The sequence below is a fragment of the Nothobranchius furzeri genome, chromosome 13 (assembly GCF_043380555.1).
Source record: "Nothobranchius furzeri strain GRZ-AD chromosome 13, NfurGRZ-RIMD1, whole genome shotgun sequence".
NCBI lineage: Eukaryota > Metazoa > Chordata > Actinopteri > Cyprinodontiformes > Nothobranchiidae > Nothobranchius > Nothobranchius furzeri.
Window position 1 is genome coordinate 24555690 of NC_091753.1, and position 21312 is coordinate 24577001.

The window sequence follows — 21312 nt, forward strand, 5'->3', positions numbered from 1 at the left end:
GAAAAACTCAGTGACCGATTATAATCAAAAATAATAAAAATGGTTTTTCAGCGACTCTAAACTTCATAAGCCTTTTGTAGGTAATCCATCCAGCATTAACTTTTCATACTTAGCATTTTCCACAAATCCAAAGGAAAACATGTCCGATCAATGAGAGAGTACACCGTGTCCGTGACACAGGGCTAATAGTATTTTAGCACCACCCCCCCCCCCCCCCCCCCACACACACAGACTAATCCTGGAATGATCTGTAGTGTGTTTTAGCAACTACCTTGAGGAACCACTGTCCTGCGTTGAGCTGCTGCAGGTCCGTCCAGTTGAAGCGAGAGGCTTCGTCCATCTGTCTATCTGGGAAAACCTTCTCCACGTCTGTGGTTCTCCGCAGGGTGGGGTCGTGCATTAGGAACGGCACACCATCAACACTAGTGATGGAGTGTAAAGAACAGTAAACATCTGAATAAACTAGTTACCTCACTGATATATGCAGGTTTCTCCCTCTGTTATCTCAGCTATTAGTGTTTTATCATCCAGTCATGCCAAAGAGTAAAAACTAAAGTGGAAAAGCTCTAAAAATCACCCAGTCTAAGAATGAGACACACTCTGATGTGCCTCTTTACAGTTTATCTCAAAACACACACGCACACACACACGCACACGCGCACGCGCGCACACACACACACACACACACACACACACACACACACACACACACACACACACACACACACACACACACACACACACACACACACACACACACACACACACACACACACACACACACACACACACACACACACACACACACACACACACACACACACACACACACACACACACACACACACTATCTGGTATCCACATCAGTCTAAACGTGACTTTAAATTTGAATAACAAACATAATGTGAGCATGAACGTTAAACACACAAGAGAACAAAACCAAATGCGAAGTTAAATACTAACTGTGACTAACAACAGAGCTTTATTAGCAGACAACAGCAGAACAAAGCAGTTACATAACATTGTTGGAAAATAGGTGTGTGTGTGTGTGTGTGAGTGTGTGTGTGTGTGTGTGTGTGTGTGTGTGTGTGTGTGTGTGCACGCGCATGAGAGAGAGAGAGAGTGTCCCTCTGGCTGTCATCAGGCCTAATTACTCAGCACTATCAGTTGCTCACCTGTCAGCAGCTTACATCTATTCACCTATTCATCTATTCCAGAGCTCTCACACAAGCTCGACTCCAAATATCACAGAAAATTTAGACAAACTTTTACTGCCACGTGCACAGGGTTCCAATACAATCTCCATGTTTTTCCAGGCTTGCTTTTATGAATATTTTCAGCCATTTTTGGGTCATCTATAAAAAGTTTTTAATTAAAGATACACTTGGAAAATGGCGTGGGCCTTTGTTTTTTTGTGGGTTTCCAAGTCATTAAAGGGGTTCTAGAAGACATGATCATTTTGCCATTGAAAATCTGTTCGAGCTAACTTTGCTGAGGCTCACAATGACCCAAGAGCCCTGACAGATGGTCGAACACAACTGCATAAAGCCCCACAATGGAAAGAATGGTTTGACCCGCCCACTCAGCCCTGATGTGAATATGAGCTGCATGCTCATTTGCCAGTTTACTCTGATGGCTGTACAATGATACACTGTAGGCATGAATACAAAGACGTGCCATTAGGTGCTGGCGAATGAGTCAGCATCACCACCATATTGGATAGGCCTTCTCACTCTCCAAAGTCAGAGTGAGCAACTATGTACACCCGTTGTTGTGCAGCCAATGGTTTCAACAACTGGCGTACCACTGAAAACAGATCACGTGGGATTATTATTCACTTTTCTAACCCATTTATATTTTCATTTATTTTTACTTATTTAGTTTAATTATATTTATATTTTAATTATCATGCCATACCATGTGTCAGATTTTGTGAAAAAGAAAAAAGCATAATAAAATGTATTTACCTGGGTAAGCACCTTCATCAGTATTAATTCACTGAGCGAATGGAGACACATCTAAGATGGTGGCTGGCCACTACGGCAACTCCAACAGGCAGCACCAGTCCAGGGTAGCCTGGCCTGCCAGACTCATCCAATTCAAATAACCCCACCCCCTGTAAATTCTATTCTATTTTGATTGCAGCTTTAATTCAAAGTCAGGATAGTCCCAGACACATCCTGAAACATTGGGTGTGCTCTGACATTCTTCTTCGTTTTTCTCTCATCCAACAGTGACATCAGCAGTAGTTTGAGCCACCATTACCAGTAGCTTGGAATATCGTTTTTTGGGAAGCATTACTGCCACCAACCTTTATAAATTATCAAAGTTTAAGTGGATTGGGACATGCAAATTTAAGGTATGTTTTTTTTAGGCGTATTTCCATTGTTAGAATTTCAGGGTAATTTTTGGGAGGAGAAATTTGACCGAGAAATATGATGGCCCAGTCCTCTCAGCTGTTGAGTCTCCATACACAATCAGCCCTTTCAGGACTTTGCTAAGATGCCAGTTTATCACGACTGCTTCGGCAGTGAGTGATGTCACTGATCAGTGCCAAAAAGCATTTTATTCTGTCGAAGTACAGCAATTTAATCTATCTGGAGGACAGAGTGCTGTGCAGTGTTGTTTTTGTTAATGAAAACGATGACAAATTGATTCCGTTGATGCGCCTTTTTTCATAACGAAAAAGAGATGCTGATGAGCTAAAAATAGCTCTTTGGTGACTAAAACATGACGAGACAAACGGGAGTTTTTGTTAACAAGCTGAGACTAGACTAGACTGATGTGGGTTGGAAGCCAACTTCACTCAGCTCGGCTCAGCGCTTCCATGTCGCAGGAACGCGCAGCGCTCAGCCGCTCATTGACACTACCATGAGCGACGACATTGCTAATTTTAAAAATAAACATTAAAAAATGGCACAGTAAATGGCCTTTCAGCCAGCCAGGTGAAGTGGAGACACATGCATGCTGGGAAGTTTTGGTAAAATTACCCTGAAGTTCTGACAGTGGAAACAGATCTATGGCATATTATACCAGCTTTTCTCAGACCAGACAATTTATGTTTATGTTTATTCATTTAGCAGACGCTTTTATCCAAAGCAACTTACAATTTATAACCTATAGGGCATGCTGTGATCTGTGGGGGAAACCAGAGTACCCGGAGGAAACCCACGCATGCATGGTAAGAACACGCAACTCCACGCAGAAAGGCCGCAGCCGAGCCCAGTTTCGAACCTGCAACCTTCGTGCTGCGAGGCAACAGTGCTAACCACTGCCCCACCATGCAGCCTGTCGCCATTAGGGCATTACTGATTTACATAGAAAAAAAGACATTTTTGGTTTAAAATAAATTATGTTTAAAGGTAAAACATGTAAGAATTGGACAGTAAAATTATCACAAGACAGTCCAATGTGTCTATCACATTGCTGGGAGGGTTATAATAACAAGATCTCCTTTTCAGGGAGGAATGCCAGGTTTTCTGTTTTCAAAATGGCCAGGTTGTGACGGTCTTTCTGTTAACAAACAGCGCCCCTCCAACTCTTCCAGGTCCCAGAGCAAATCATATTTGAGCCAGGCGTGTTGCCTCGTCTCCAACACCACTGCTGTGTTGCATTTGTTATTCACCTCCACTCTCCACCACAGACTTCCAACTCCAGCCACGAGGAGCCTCTCTCCCCTCTGGTTAGTTGAAACAATGTTGTGGAGAGAATTGAAGCCGGCACACGGAGCAGTACTGAAGGATTTTCTTGTAAACCTAAGAAGCCTCCATCCTTCCCAAAGACTGAAGAACAACAGGATAATTAACAAAGCTAAACAATGGAAACTATTTTCAACGGTGGAGTTGTTTGGACCAAATCAATTTCAGGAGGGATTCAGAATTCTCCTAGACAGATAAGAACTAGTATTTTGTTGTTTGACCAAACAAAAAAAGCAGATGACATTTTGTTACCCATGCAGCTCAAAGCCAACTAGCATCAATGCTAGCGGTGGTTAGTTAGTATTATTTACTTTTCGGTGAGTGTGCGCGCTTACCTTTTGTGTTTACTTTGTTACAAAATGTCTATAAACATGTGAGGAGTGTTCAAATACTCAGTATTTATAACCTCTGAGCGCCCCGGTATCAGCCCCACTGTCAGCCGACCTCACAGCCCGCAGCCCCGAGACAGAGGCTGGGTCAGGCAGCTTCGCCGCTGAACCCCAGGGCATTCCTGTCCTGCCGTTGTGGGTAAGTAGAGGTTTTGGGTGGTGTTAAGATGTGAAAACACTACTAATTATGCTACCTGTTGTACAAGGTTTGTTTATTTTATTACATAAAAATTGTCTGACATTAAAATCATATAATTATAATTTTCTGTTGTTTTGCTTACATACATTAGCGTTTTATTACCACAAATAAATAATAGCTCCTGAAAATGAAAATGATCAGCTTATTACTACTGTGGAAAGCACAGGATTTATAATCTCCAATGTTTTAGTGAATCGTCTTCCCATCTTCAAATTCTAGTTACTGCTAAGGTAAATGCTATCTTTAAACCACGTTTATCACAGTTATGAATGAGTTTAGTCTTTATTTTCATCCAGCAGCAAAAACAAGTCGTTTCAGCCGTTGTATGATCACAATTAGCATTACTCAGACCCTTCACCAGCACATCTTGGGTTGACAATGTAAATAACTTCTATGGTGTCTAAATTAGCATAACTAAGGACATGCTAGCTGCAGTAATGAGCTAAACTGGAATGCTAATGCTTAAGGTCATCCATATGATGTAAAGATGTAAAATAATATTTTTTCTATGCTTTGTTACTATCATTCCAGACACAATAAAGACTCCAGCCAACCTCTTCTGATTGATCTAGTTGTGCTGGAGAAGCAGTCATCCATCGACAGACCAGCCTTCCTTCATCGTGGATACTCCTGCCAGCTTCTATAAGGGAATCTTGGGATCTCCAGGCCAAAATGGTAATTTAGTTCCTCATTTGGCTCCTCACAGTACGAATGTGAAAAATACAAACTTCTCATCTAATTTTTTTTTCCACTCTTTTTTCGTACACAGTTGCTTTTACAATTACAGTATGTTTTATTTTTGTTGTGATTCTCCAGGTAAAACCACTCCTTCTATATTCATTGTATAATAACCATGTTCTGATGTAAAAAAATAAATAAAAATAAATAAATAAATAAAACTGGTTTATACAGTTTTTAAGTTTGTGATTCTAACGTTGCTGTATTCCTTCTCCACTATCATATATTACTATTTTACGTTATCTTGCTTTTGAACACAGATTTTATAATTGTATCTCTGTTTAAATTTTATGCTGGTTTCTTTATCATTGTTGTATCTTGTCTCTCCATTCTTCACGTTGGTCAGCTGTCATGCGGTTTTAAAATGTGCTATAGAAATAAACTTGGTATGGTCTAGCATATTTTTTTTTAAAAGTAGTTCATAATTGTGAAAACACCTAGTCTTTCATGGTTGTTAAAACACAGACTTCAGTTTCCTATCACTATCTGGCAACCCAGAGAAACCAAACCAAACCTGACTACAGGATGTCACTATTACTCAATTCTTACATAGTTCATCTTTAACATTTTCCAGATGTGTTTAAATCATTCATCAATCATCAATTCATCAATCACAGTTCAAATCATCATAAAACAATTTCACCTGTTAATGCACACAGTGAAAACTGCAAATAGTCAAAAGTACTCCAGACTTGTGTAGCATACGTTTTTTTCTGTAAACTTGGCAAGATCTACAAAGACCTTCTTATTCACCTACACAGCTTTACTTACTGTATTATATTACTTCCTTATCAGACCTGGAAAGTGTTCTCACAAATTCCAGTATTGCACAGGAACCGTGTATATAAGACGGACTATAGAAGAAAAAGATCCCCTTTTAACAATAATGCCCTCTGCAGCAGTAGGCAGCTCACGCACGCACGCACGCATACACACATACGCACACACGCACACACACACACCCTGCCTGTGTACATGCATGAGTAGACATTTACAGCCACTATCCATGATTCATCAGGTATACTAAGTTTTCATCAGTTTCTCCTCTTTCTAGAGTCTCTGAGCTCAGACAATCAGACGTGATGCCTTGAAACAATCTCCAGACATCTGATTTACAACTGGGTCCTTTAACCCTTTGTGACACAGTCCCAAAATGTGTTTGTAAAATGTTTGTTTTAGACATTATCAACTGTTATTCCTTTTAAATGTGTATAACATCATTATGAAGATAAAACACTCTGCTCTTTGATGCTTGGAATAAAATGTAGATAAAGTAGCATGTATAACGCATCACTTCTGTATTTATGCAACCAGATGTAGAGGTGAAACAACGTGTTTGTTCGGTGTTAATGCACTAATGTTTTTTTGTGTGTACCTGATGACTACATCAGTCTCCAGTCCTGTGACGTTCATCTGCAAAGCTCGTTGGAAAGACCACAATGTGTTCTCTGGAGCTAGCTAGAAGCACACAGGTAGAGAAAAAAGTACATACAGACATTACACATATTTAGTAGAATACTAAAAACTCAAACTAATGAGATTTTTCCAACAGCACTACTCAACGCAACTCGGGAGGGTTGGATTCAATCTGGCCATTTTTTCAAACAGCACGGTTCGGTTCTGTTCCAACAGCCCCTACTTTCGCTCTACTTTTCAGTCTTTGCTCTGTTTTGGCTCCAAGGGCTGAGTCAGGCCAGCATTGCGACTGTCGGATGCTGACTGGCTAGGGACGGAGTCACTGTTTGCTCTGGAGCTTTCGGTCAGCTGCCTCCAGCCATTTCAGAGTCTGATAAAAAGCCATAAAAATGAGCACCATTTTTGTGCTGACTTGCGTTTCTGTGCAGCATACAGATTACATCACACCATTTACTCAAGACAAAAATGGCAGGAGGTGATCAGTAAAGGTCGACCCTCCCACCTGCACAACATGAGGGGCACACCCACTTATTGTCTAGGTGCTGGAAGAGAAAACCAACTGCTCTGAGGTGAGCCGAGTCAACACACGCTGTACTGAGCTGTTTTAGGCTGTTGGAAAAGGCCTATTAAACACATAATACAATTCAAACAAAACCTCATCAAAAACACATTCAAAGCTAAAAAAAAAAACTTACTTCTTATAAATTTTATATTATTGTGAAGCTTGGCTTTCAAACACAGTGAAAGTAAATTTGTTAACAAGATGATATAAAGAAAGAACTTTGTGGGAACGTTTCAGGAATTTGGAGAGGAGAAAGGTCAGTCGTGCGGATTGCTCTTTAACTAAAATCAATATTAAGATCAATACTAAAACATCTCTTACTAGAATAACATCTTCCTGTCAGACCTTGTGAGTAAAGCTACCGACGGCAGAACATGGGACAGGAATGCTGCCATAATCAATAAGGAGTGATTCTGGGAAACTGAGCACTGTGGTGTCCGTTTCCTCTTTAGCCATTCAGAGGCACTCCTAATTTTAGATTCTTCTGGAAGGATCGATTTTAATTTATTATTATTTTCAGAAATACCACAGAAGCAGGGTGTGTTCCTAACGGAGTAATTGTCTTAAATAACTGCCTCCTTCTCCTTCCAAGCGTTGCATAACTCTGGTTGGGAAGCTGCATGAAAGAACATAAATCCTTCTACGAGAAATTAAGCCATACCTCAGAGATTTGAATCTGAGCATTTACACTAAAATTAGGTAACAGAACGGAATGAAGTAAACACGGGTCGCTAAATATTTCAGAAGGTTTGATTTGCATTCCTACATGGTGCAAGTCAGATCTACGTCGACTCACTGTGGGGGCTCCCTGGTGGCCGAAAACCTCTGGTCGTGGTTTAAGTGTGCTGTGGTCCATAATGCAGGGGGAGGAGATGTACAGAGGCACCACGTAGAGTCCTAGCAACACACTGATATACAGCAGCACAACCACCACCTGGAAGACTGGCAGAAGGCACAAAACACAGGTACAGTTGGTGTCCACAATGTAGTCAGGAAGAGGTTGTATATTTTTAGAAGGTGAGCATGCTTGCATAGATACTTGATAACACTATCAGTGTGCAAAGCAAACACGGAGCAGCTTGTTAGTTTGGTGCAACATACAACCTTGAAATATTTTCCAGCAAAGCTCATTTATCTGATTAATTGTGTACAGAACGTGTACCAAAATAACACCACGTAGTTCTGCAGGGATTTACGTGCTGGAATTTGTTACAGCTGCCTCTTTCCAGATGTAGGAACAATGACTGTAGTACTGAAGCTACACACCACAGCCAGCTATGTCTCCATCAGTAGCAAAGAAGATAACTGAACCCACCTCCAAGTTAGTGAGTGAGCGATGATGGCTGCGAGTGTGGGTACCCACACCGCAATATATCTGTTTCAAGGTCAGCTCCAGGGAGGGGTCGGGTGGCCAACTCTTATTACACACAGAAGAATCACAGCCTCCATCTACACCACACATACCAGCATCTTTGATTTTTACATGCTGCTCTGCATTACTGTTGTGTTGAATGGCTTCTCCATCACCATCTCTTCTGAATTAAACCCAGGACATTAGTTATTTAATGTACTGAGCAGTAGTTTTCCATCGCTCACACAGAGCCAGGTCAACTCAGTCGTGTCCAGTATTTGACCATCCAATAGGAGCAGTTGCCCATTAACCACAAGTAAATTGCATGCATTTCCTGATTAATGGGATGCATTTGAAAGAGAAAATTGGTTGATGAATTTAACCGATTGTGTTCAAATCATATAAATAATTACTATCTTCCCACTGTTGATGGCTTCCTTCCTAGGTTGCATCCTTTTGGAAAAATAGTTTTACTTTATACAATATTTGAGCTGTTCTAAACTTAACTAAATCCTCAAATTTTAATATTTGCATTTTAAAAAACAGTTTATTTGTGTGCTCTCTAGACCCACTTTTAGTTACTATTCTTATGGCTTTTTCCTGCATTCTAACCAATATTTGCATGTTTGACTTATATGTATTTCCCCGTACTTCGACACAGTAACATAAGTACGGTACCACTAATGCACAGTATAGTGTATATCAAATGCCTTACCTTTCTCACAATAGACACTCCTCGCCAGCTTTACACGAATATAATTTAGATGTGGCTTCCAGCTAATTTCATTATCCAGAATTACACCTAAAAACTTTATTTGCTCAACTTGTACTATTTCAAACTGATCTACCATTAATTGGATTTTTTGCTGTTTTTCCACAGCCAAAGACCATGCCTTTAGTTTTGTCCAAATTTAGTACTAATTTATTTGTGTCACACCATCTTTTTATAGGTTTCATTCCCTACCTTATTCACTAGTTGTTGCTAGGTCCTCTCCTGATGCAAATACATTTGTATCATCAGCAAATGTTACTATCTCTAAATCTTCTACAACCTTATTTATATCATTAGCATAAAGTATGAATAATTTTGGTCCTAATATTGATCCTTGCAGCACTCCACAGCTCAGAAATAATTTATCTGTACATATTGTTGTCTGTTTTCCAAATAGCTATATATTCATGATGCTGCTAAACCTCTTATTCCAAACAAATGCAAATACTAGTTTATAAATCTTTACAACACTATCAATTATGCACTCAATGATTACATCAGCAAAATGATTGATGCGGCTAGATTAGACCCCTGATGCACCAGAAGTGCTACATGCTAAACACCTGCAGAATTCCATCCAAGTAATTGTGCAATACCCAATTAAAGGTGGTGTGCTATTCAATTTATTACACAGCTACACACTTTGGTCTTAGAGATTGACTAGCCACTATTCATCTAGTTCTGTAGGGCATAAAAGATATTCCTCTAAAACGAGGTCACAAAGGAAGATATCTACAGCTGGTATCATATTTATAGCACTTACATGGAAAAACACTTAAAATGGCAGAGATTCGCTTAAAACATGACAATGGTGTACTAGTGAACCATTCTATAGTTTCTTATCTGTGCAACATGATGTAACCATAACAATTACAATTCATGCAACAACTGCTACCGTCCGTTGTCCATGACAACAGGGAAGGGGGTGGACGCTTTGCCTGGCAAGGGGCCAAGCAAGGCCTTGTGGTTGCCAGGCTTAAAAGGCGTTGAGCCCTGAGCGCTGTTTTTGAGCAAACGTCATCTTTGTAGTTTTTCTCCGTCAGAGCTCTGGTGCTAAGCCTACCCCCCCTAACCCTCTATAAATATAGATGAGTGTAGCTAGCCGATATTAGAACTGCTGAAATTACAATGTAGCGTGGCTTGACCGACCTGCAGAGTGAAATCTTTTCCTGCCACTACGGTTTGTTTAGATATCTAGGCTAGTATTCATGGACAAAACATTATGAACACACTTCATGACATACTTGTTTTTTCTGCTCGGGCGACCTGTCCTGCCACAATCCAGGACAGTGCCGTGACTGCAGCGAGGGCCCCGATGTGGAGGAACGGACCTGTAGCCTGGACAGAAAACAGATTTCAGAGATGTGGAGACAAAATGGAAAACAATTCACCCAAAAGATGCAATATCAAGCAAAAGAAACAAGGGACAAAAGGTAAATAAGACAGAGTGAAATGAACCTGCAGCCATTATCTGGAGCCAAGACACTTACAACACTATTAGGAGATATATTTGTAGATGATGAATTTTTAATGACCCCACTTTCAGTGGAAAGTTTTAACTCTTACATTCCTGGTAGTGCATTAATGTTGTATAAATGTACTAATTATAAGCCTCTCACATATTGATTTGCCTGTTAAAAAACTACAAGATGCTCAGTGCGGCCTGAGGGTCACGTCTCCAAGGTTTAAAAAAATTTTAAAAAAATTAAAAAATTCTTTAGAGCAATCCATCTAGCTCCAGATGCCATCAGGGATACAATCATAAACACATGATGAAGGACTGACCTGCATAGATTTAGTGTGTGTTGGGGTGTGTATGTCTGCATTACAAAATAGATTTCATACTAAAACTTTGCATCAGCACTTGTGTCAAGTCAACAATGGCTTTGGGGATTGTCTTTTTCATCTGACCTGCAGAGAGACGGGGACAACATCCCACTCTTGACCCCATGTTTGATTGACAGATATGACCCCAACAATGGTGGTGAGCAACGCAGCAGTCACTCCTATCTGTGTGGACAAAGAGGAAGAGAGATCAAAGAAAAGTGTCACACACTAACACAGAAAAACTGAGCAGCGAGTTGGCCTTCCACAGCCTACACAATGATTAAGGAATGTTGTGCATTTACTGATCAGGACACTAGAACACGTCCTTTTTCTGATTGCTTCTAGAAAAACCAAGTTCAGGTCAAGTTCAGCTGACCGTTCAGGATTTTTTAAATCTACAAAAACAAACATCTAAACACATAAACACAGATGCAGAAAATAAAACAAATAGCCACCCACCCCCTGTAATTCACAGTTTTCATCAACCAACCCTACACAAATACACACTAGGCACGTTACCTTATGGAGCCAGTGCAAATTCAGTTGTTGTCCAAGTGCAACATGGCAAAGTGCTAAAACCTGAAAAGTGAAAGAACACACCCACACAGAGGATAATTTTATATATGTGTGCTAAACACGGATTCACTGATGAGCACAAGAGATCCTTTGGTGAGTTCAGAGGGACTCACCATTAAAAATGCAATGTAGGTGAAGCCAGCAGCGGTGGTAGCTAAGATGGGAGCAGTGCCATCACTCCATTCCCCAGAGCGGTTATACAGAAACCTGCAGAAGGCAAGATATTTAATCATGTTTCTTGTCATGGCCACCAACCCACATTCCATCATTTCTCAACAGTGTGAACACACTGGAGAAAACAAGGTATCCATGTTACTTTTAGAGTTTCCTCAGTTTCCTATACCATTTCCTGAGTAACAAACAGATAGTATAAAAAGCCTGCTCCAATGCAAAAACATACATTTGTAATTAGATTGCAAGAAAACCTTTGAGAACATTAGTGCAGCTGTGGTTCAGTAGTTATGAAGACTTTCATTTGGATTACTTCACACTTTGTGCGCTTCAGCGATGCTGAAGTCATTTCTGTACGGCCATACAGTCCCAGATGCTGGTTTCTAATGCGATAGAAAACATATTAGTCTCTTTCTTCTTTAGCCTAGAAGAAACAGCATCCATGATTTCCATACAGATTATTTTATGATTAGGTTAACTTTCCAAATGGATGACAGCCCGTCTTCTGAGTAATGACGACCCTTTAGTGCATCTTAAAGTGAGTCCTTGGAAAACGATTGTTTTCACAAGGGCTTGTGCCTATGGAGTGATTGGTGTGGGTTTTTAATGCAGTACTGAAAACACCTCAAAAGGTCAGAGTCATTCCTTGTTGCTCAGCCTTCTCCCCTGCCAACAAAAGTCTCAGATTCTCTGAATGTTTAACTTATTCTGGGTTTTGCCTTTTTATTTAGAGACAGAAAGTCCTTCCATCCAGTCATCCTTTTTCCTGTGCTTATCCAGGGTCAAGCCACGAGGGCATCTACTCTGAGCCCCTCACCGAGCTTCTCACCCCATCTCTGAGGGAGAGCCCAGCCACCCTGTGGAGAAAATTAATTTCAGCCGCTTGTATACAAAATCTCATTCTTCCCATCACTACGCAAAGCTCGTGACCATAGGTGAAGGTAGGAATGTAGATCAACCAGTTAAATCCAGAGCTATACCTTCAAGCTCAGCTCCATCTTCACCACGACAGATTGGTACAACGCCCGCATCACTGCAGACGCAGCACCAATCCACCTGTCAATCTCACTCTCTAGCTTTCCCTCACTCGGGGACAGAAAATGGTCAATTTCTATAATTTTTGCATCTGAATATCCCTGCCTCTCCGAGATACACGTTAGACTTTAATTATAAATTACCACTCAATCAAAAAGATACTAAGATAATTCATTCAATGCAGTAACATTAATTTCACCAGACAACAGAATTGCATAAAACATCTGATATAACAGAAGAGACCGTTAAAACTCAAGAAACCCTGGGAGGGTTCGACTGGTCTGGATTTATGAAGTTTTATTCCAACCCCTCTACGCCCAAATATGTACTTTTTGTTCACCGCTGTAATGCTTAAATGTGTGATGCAGTGTGTAAAAATAGGAGCGCAGCTGTGGATGGGGAAAAAAAAGATGAAATGTGTGTGTGTGTGTGTGTGTGTGTGTGTGTGTGTGTTCTGCCTGGTCAGCAAGAGATTTAAGCATTAATCAGATGTAACACCTTATCTGTGATTCAAGCGACCCAAGACCTCTTGGGAAATATGTACTATGGCTGTGCTGGGACACTCCCTGCTGCTACACCACTATAAGTACAGTATTAGCTCAGGAGTATCACTGCAGTGATTATGTGTGGGACCTCTGTAAGGTCCATGAAGATAAAATAACTTAGAAATTACTTTTAGGAAGAAATAAACAACTAAATGTGTGGTAATAAAAGCAGGGTTGGAAGGAGCTTAGAGAGCAAAATCTAAAAAATAATCATAAAAACATCTGCATTATAAACAAAACAAAGAGCAAAAAACATGAGTGAGAAAACACTGAAAGTCTACAGTAGGAGGGTATGAGGGAAGGTAACCGAGACAAAGACAGTATTATGGGGAGAAGGTGACATTGCACAGGTCCCAGAGAGCAGCAGCAGGGAGAGGAGGGGGTTGGGAAAAGGTGCTGGAGAGAAAGATCAGGTACTAAACATGAGATTCATGAACTACTAAATGCTGAAAAACAACAAGATACAAAGAATTTTTAGAGACCACAATAAGTGAATTTATGGTTAATGTATTTTGTAAAAATGTGTTACATTATCTCAATTTTGATTTGGGTCAGGATGATGCAGCATGGAGAACCACACGACTCATCTGTTATAATCCATGTGGTGGTTTCTGTGAATGTGTGTGAATGGGTGAATGACTGGCTGTGTTGTAAAGCACCTTGGGGGGTTCCAGGACTCTAGAAGGTGCTATATCAAATACAGGCCATTTACCAGATTAAGGCAGAGGTCCATTTAAACCCATGACTCAGCAAACCAACAAGAATGGTTGGGACATTTACAGTCACAACAACAAGCCCAGCCGGGCTGCGGCCTTAATTTGACTGGACGGCACACGTGAACCCTCAGGTTGATGGTGCAACTCACCAGTTGAATTCGTTGTAGTCATTATGCGCCTCCCACCAGAAGTAGAACCAGATGAGCAGGAGACAGAAGGTGACGAGGAGGATGAGAGACCACAGCAGCTCCCACTAAACACAGAAGAGTCAAGCAATCATTAGTTACTCTGAACAATTGTACTAAAACAGATAAAAGCCATTTTTAAATTGGTTGAGAACATTCTAATTACTCACTAGAACATTCCATCAGGCAGTAAAACTTTGACTCCACAAAAGTTTTTTATTTATTTAAAGTTAACCTACAATGAAAGTCTGGAGTCAACTTCCCAGAAACTATTCCCTTATACACTTTGCTCATTATCAAGAAGTACCTTTTACCAACTTCACACACGACCTGACTAATTACTTTCATTCCCTCTTGTGCACCGTTCCTGAAGACGTAGTCCTTTTAACATTAGACATCTGCCATGGCACAGACGAGCCGAGGTCCCTTCCAAGCCCCACAAGAGAGTTCAGACAGACATCCCCGTTTCTGTATCTCAGATACATTAAGCGAATCATTCAAGAACCTTCTGACTTTTACTATAATCAGAAAGAACACCTATCGTTTTAGGGAGAACACTGGGAAATCTGCCAGACTACCTTATCAAGCAAGTATAAGACTGCAAGAAGATCTTGACAGTGCAGACAGCATTAAATCACTTGGTTGTGAAAGTCGACTTGAAGACACCACCAAAATTCCACTATCTCCACTCCGCCCCCGCTTTCCGCTGCCACTCACTTCCGAACTCAAATTATACTATACTCGCTCTACAACGGCTCCGCTCCGGTACGGAGACCTGAGGTGCGCAAACAGGTATGCGCGGGATTCTCGAGATCTCACGATACAGTCCGAGCAATAAATGCGGAAGTTAGATTCAAACAAGTCATTGTGTGGAAGAAGCATCGAAAATAACTGTTTAATCTGCCGATCATTTGTGTTGATACCAGCACGTGTTTGGATCAACAAAGGGTGAGTACTTTGATAGTAGAAACTGTATTTATGGCTTATTTTTGTGCATTTTAAGTTCAACCGCCATTGATAGTTGTTAAAAGTTGTTAAACCTGTGCAAAAATGCTTTTTGTTTATCGATTTATTGTGAAATAACGGAAGTTGTGCTTGCTCCCTTTCCTGTTGGGCGGTTGTGATTTCTGTCCATTGACTGCAGAGGTGCTCCGGTGTCCAGCAAAACTAGAATCAATCCTATTTTTGCCGTAGTGGAACAGCTCTGATTGACTACAACAGGACCGTTTTTGCTGCAGAGTTCGTGCCGGAGTGGAGCAGAGATAGTGGAATTTTGGGGTTACTATCAGGATCATAACCCTATGACCTCTGAAGGGCTGAAAAAACACCAAAGAAAAACAACCGCCCCAGCCTGATTCTATTAGTTGAAGTGGGCTTTAAAGGTGTGGCTTACTCATTTTTTCCAATACATTTGCAGTGTTCTCTAGTGTAAATCAATGCCTTCCAAGTATTAAATAAATAATAAATGAATGAATGAATGGTCCTGTTCTGAGATGCACAAGTTTGCTGGTGCAGAGGCTGACTGAAAACAGCAGGATTACTCATTATTAATGATATGCACGCACCTCGCTTCTGATTGGCTAACAGAAAGTGTTCAGCCATGTTGCAAAATCACTATCAGCAAGACACACTCTGCTCTCTCTCCTCGCTGCTAAAAAAAAGAGATAAGACAAATAGAAGTCTTCCTGTGGGCGCCCGAGCCAAGCTGGGCGAGGCCATGAATGCAAATTTACAGTGTGACACAGATATGAGGATTTTCATATCCTAGCATTTTATCGTCTATTATCTCTCAGAAGCTAACACAGGAGATAGGTGTAGAAGACTGTTTTCATGTTCAGCCTGCATGAAAAACTGAGTGATGGATTATAAATCAGAAATATTGAAGAATGTATTTTCAGTCAACCAAACTTTTAAAAAGACTATTTACATTTGAACTAAAAAAAACAAAAACAAACAAAAAAAACTTAAAAGATCACATTTCTATTTTAAGACAGATCTTTAAGTTGCACTCTAGGTCATGATAGAATAATAAATATCTCACCAAAAATTTTAAGCAAATGTTGTAGAAGACATAGAAATATAATTTAATTCCTTTTTTGTCGTTTATTGTTTTATCCATTTCTAGTTTCACTCAGCTAAGATGAAAAGTTCCTGCATAAATCCAGATATGCTCTGAATACCCTAGATAATACATTTCTACTTACAGTTCAATATAGAAATGTTCTGTAAATTTAAAGAGACAATGTGTAGTTTTTACCATTAGTCTTTGGATATATCCATTGAAATGTTGAATTAAATGATGCCCAGTTGTTGAAAAATGTTAGCGGTTTCATAACATATAACTTAAGGTTATGACTAATCCCGGACTGCCAGACATGCCTGTTCCAATGACAACTGCTACCAGTGACCTATCAGCAAGAGACCGCTGCATGAGAGCCTGCACTTAAGACTGAATGCGCCAGAACAGGAGCGGTCACATCAAGCTTGTGGAGTTTAGCAAATGTGTTGGAAGAAGCCCAGCAGGCAGCTGCACACACTTCCTGAATATAGACCCCTCTAAACAGGGCCCACAAGGACGCAAGCCCCCTGGTGGAATGTGCACGTAGACCAGACGGGGACTGAGGCCCTTGCTGGGTGGGAAAAACATTGTTTTGACACAGATTTCCCAGCTTGTGGTTTTGCCCAGGACACAAATGACTAGGGCTGCAGCTATCGAATATTTTTGTAATCGAGTACTCTATCAAATATTTTATCGATTAATCGAGTACTCTAATAAGTGACCCGTTTGTGTTTGTAAATCATTATATCAAATAGCATGTTATAAAATATGAAAGACCTCTTAAAATAAGAAGCAATTGCCAGTTATTCTTCAAGTTGTATTCAAAATTAGTTTTCAGCACTTCAACTTTACTTCACAGGAAACACATGCCTGTGCAAGAAATAAGTATACAACCTGAGCCGATTTCCCCATCGTGCGAGAATCTACTAGCCTGCTGGCAAGCCAGACAAAAACTAGGAGGATACCTGTTGAAGCAGCGCTGCGAGCGACTGCGGCCCAAACTGCGGCCCAAACTGCACCAGAACCACTCACGGCGCAAGCGCAAGCTATTTCCCTATTAACACACATTTCTACACTTTTTTTCTCACACAATAACAAGGATTGTCGAGAAAGCATGTTAGCCGTGGTTATGTCTAATTATACTGATCACAAAACATTTATTTACTTTCTTTCGTTTTCCTCCACCACTCTCATAAACACCTGTGTCCTCCTGCAGCAATCCCGAGGGACCACGGACATCAATAACAACACAATAAAAAGTCAGACGTGTTGTGTAAAAACGACTATTTTTAGCACATGTATAGGTCCGACGTGTTGCTACCAGACACACAGTGTGAGCTGAAACTGAGTGCTACAAACAAAAAAGTCGCACGGTGTCCGCAGAATATATAGCGGACCTCCGAGTCCGCTTGAAGAAGTGACATGTACATGTGGATGTTTCCTGGTCCGGTGCTGCAGCATCGAGGATGTGGTGTTGTGGTAGGCTAAATCCATTTTACAGTAATTACACTGGACTACATTTTCCGCCTTATGACGTGAAAAATGGTCCCACACCTTTGACATGTTCTGTCTTTTTTGCACTCCACTGGGTCCACGCTGTCCACCATGGCTTAAGAGAAAGTCAAGTTACATTCGCTACTCGCGTGTGCATTCAGTGCAGTGTGTAAGTGCGTCACTTATTTCGGTCTGGGTGAAACATGACCCTGGGCGATTGCAAAGCCATGAATTAATTGAACAAATCCTCAAGGCAGAGAATTTGACTTGAGGCTTTTTTGTACTCGAATTATTCGAGGTACTCAAGGAATCGTTTCAGCCCTACAAATAACTGGTGGTTTTCCTGAAACCATGTGTCCTGTCCACATAAAACCCTCAGTGCACGCACCAGGCACAAGGCATGCAGACACCTCTGCTCATCTGTAGTGAAAGGAGGAGAATGAAATGCAGTCAGCCCTACTGGAGAGCAAGAACCCACTACTTTTGGAACAAAAGCTGGGCTGGGTTGCAGAATGATCTTAGAGTCATGCGGGAAAAAATGCATACAAGTTTCATGCAGAAAGTGCATGAAGCTCACAAACTCGTTTAGCTGAGGGTAGAGCAAGTAGTAGAGCCATTTTTAGGGATAGCAAACAAAGCTCAGCTTCCTCCAGAGGCTGGAACGGAGAACAGGGCAGAGCTTCAAAAACGATGGGAAGGTTCCATGGTGGAGCCAAAGGCCTGGATGTTGGCAGTTTATGATGTGTCCCTTTCATAAAACTGCACACTTATGGATGTTGGCCCACTGTTTATCTGCCAAAGCCAGTGAGACAGGCTGAAATAGCTGCCAGATATACCTTCATGGTTGACAAGGTTTTGCCCTTCTCCACGAGGTCTTGTAAAAATGGCGGGATCACTGCTACTGTACACTAATAAGAGGTGGAGTAAGAAACAGAGCACCAGGCTTCAGACACTTTCCACTTGTGTGCATACAGAGATCTGGTTGATGGAGCTCTGGCACACTGATTGTTGTCGATAACACCAGCTGAGAGCTCATTTGCACTCAAGAGTTTGCCACTTAGGGGCCACGCCCACAGGGCCAGCCTTTCTGGATGTGGGTGGCAGTGGCGGTTCTACATCGAATTACTCCCCGGGCAAGGCCCCCTTTGAGCGCCCCCCCACCCCCCAACCGCCCCCCCCCCCCCCACCACCACCACCACCACACCACCCCACCTGCATGAACACACGCATGTTTTCTACAAACAGGCATGTTTTATTAGAACGACTATTGAACATTCATTTTTCTAAGTTGCACATATTTACATTAATTACTATGAAGTTGTCAGAATGTAAAGCACTATACATTATATACTGTATCAAAATATATAGAATCAAATATACAAAAACAAACAATAACTAAATATTAAGAATATATGAACATAATAGATAATAAATATTCTAAATAGCAAAAATATTTCACACGTAACAAACTAAAGATAATCACTACAGCATTGCACTTAGAACAGAAAACACAAACTAAAATTAAAACCTAACCTTGATGCAACATCATCAATAATGTCATCACATGAAATCTGCTCCCCTACTGAGTGATTGATACTAATCAGAGCCAGGTTAGTGAGCCGCCCCTGAAACATAGGTGACCTCAGGTATGACTTGATCAAGTTTTGAAAAGCTCCTCTCAGCTTGAGCCACAGTGACTGGCAGAGCAGTCCAAAAGTTGGGGTAGATCTCCAATAGATCTCATGATCCATAATATTTTAGAATTGCCTCTGAAATTGTAATTTAAACTGACATAAAAAACTGTAGACTACCAAAAATGCCAACTTTTACAGAACAAATCATGTAAAAATAATCAGTGCAGCCATCTGCAATAAATAAACAGGAGAGTTAGTGGTGACTGGGGTGTTTTCTTCTGCTTGTAGAATTGTTTTATTTATTATTATGTGAACATGATCAACATGTGTTTGTTGTTGTTCAGGCAGGCCACAGGCTGCAGTGAGCATTTAACAAATCCTAGTTTGAATCAGTAAAAAACGATTCAAGGACTTTTTTCAAACCATTTGAATATTCGTTTAAATATTTCAGCCCTATTAGCTCTGTTAGCAATTAGTTGACCGCATTTAACCGTTAAAATCCCAGTTAACTGGTTCAAAAAATTGAAAACATGCATCATGAGAGCTACATACCTTTATCTTTCTGCTCTTTTTTCTTTTTTTCCCCCTGAATGGGGCACCTGGTGGTTTTAGCCTTTTTATGTTAATCTCTTCTGTTTGGCTCCTGACTAAGTAAGTTTCCTTTAGTCAGGACTAAACAATTTGACCTTGATGGGGGGGTGACCACAAAATCGTTTTGTTTTTCCTTTTTTTATTCGGCCATTTCACACAATTCAGAGAAACCTGAAAGAATGATAGGCCTGTGTTTATGATATTATGAATGAAATATGGAAGAACGTTAAGATGTGATTGACTTTAGCCATGTTAATACAGTTGATTCAGCCCCTGCACGCTCATTTCATTTGGGAAAGACGCAGAGGTGAATTCCCCCGCCGCACCCCTCCCCTTCCTGTTCTTCATAGACACACGGAGCACGTGAACCCTCTCAGTCAGCAGGAGCGCCTGCAGCTGCAGGGGGCGCCAACTTGCTGTTTCCAATCCAGACACTGTCATATGACAGATAATAGAAAACCTCGGTGCGGCGCAGATTTCCTTTTTTTTTTTTTTTACTCCGCGCTTGTGCGCCCCTTTTGTGTCATGAAAAAATGCCGCCCCGGGCAACTGCCCTGTCTGCCCGTGCCTAAAACCGCTAGTGGGTGGTATATCTCCCCATGAGCCTGGGACAACAGGTCCCTGCAGACTGGCAGTTGCCATGGAGAACCACACAGGAGTTGGGAAATCTCCACCAACCAATGTTTGCCTGACCACTGTGGCGCTATTACGATTATGGACAGGCCTTGCTTCCTCACCCTAGCTAAAGTGGAGGGGTATGAGGGCCACTGGGGGAAACGCATAGAACAGAGACCTTGGACACCTGTGCACCAGGGCATCCACCCCCTGTGGAGCTCCCTGATCCTGCAGGGAGAAGTAAAGTGGGCACTAAGCATTCTCCCTCTTTGTGAATACATCCAGGACTGCCTGACTGAACCTCATCCAGACCTGATTCACCACTTTGGGATTAATCCTTCAGTCTGCAAAGATTATATTGCCTCTGGAAAGCAGATCTACTCCGTAATTCAGAGCTCCTGGTATACGAGTCGCTCTCAAAGACTGCAGGTTCAAACTGCTCCAAATAATCAGTTTGTGTCCAACAAGTGTAAGCGGGGGATATCAGACCCCCTTTCTGTTGATGTAGGCCACCAGTGTGGAGTTGTCTGTCCTTACCATAACATGGGCTCCCTTGAGCCAAGGGAGAAAGTGTTTCAGAGCTAGATGAACATCCATCAGCTCCAAACAATTTTGTCATCCTGTCAGAGATGCGTCTGTGGTTACCATTTTCTGGGTGGAGACAGTGCCTAAGGGGACACCCTGGGACAGGAACACAGGGTTTTCCTATCGACAGAGAGCCAATGAGCAGCCAGTAGAC

General features: G+C 41.3%; 1 protein-coding gene across 4 annotated transcripts in view; it reads right to left on the reverse strand.

Moving 5' to 3' along the window:
- The window catches only part of gdpd5b (glycerophosphodiester phosphodiesterase domain containing 5b), an 85113-nt gene that overhangs the window by 18513 nt on the left and 45288 nt on the right, over window positions 1–21312 (reverse strand). For all 4 annotated transcript variants that reach the window (XR_008563685.2, XR_008563684.2, XM_054742878.2 and 1 more), the window contains exons 3-10: window positions 14145–14248; window positions 11642–11735; window positions 11472–11531; window positions 11037–11135; window positions 10370–10463; window positions 7799–7944; window positions 6400–6482; window positions 272–422 (exon numbers count right to left, since the gene is read on the reverse strand). Coding sequence is in view for 2 of the 4 variants with exons in the window: in XM_054742878.2 (XP_054598853.2) it covers window positions 272–422; window positions 6400–6482; window positions 7799–7944; window positions 10370–10463; window positions 11037–11135; window positions 11472–11531; window positions 11642–11735; window positions 14145–14248 (831 nt within the window). In the remaining 2 variants the exon portion in view is untranslated. The remainder of the gene's footprint in view (window positions 1–271; window positions 423–6399; window positions 6483–7798; window positions 7945–10369; window positions 10464–11036; window positions 11136–11471; window positions 11532–11641; window positions 11736–14144; window positions 14249–21312) is intronic.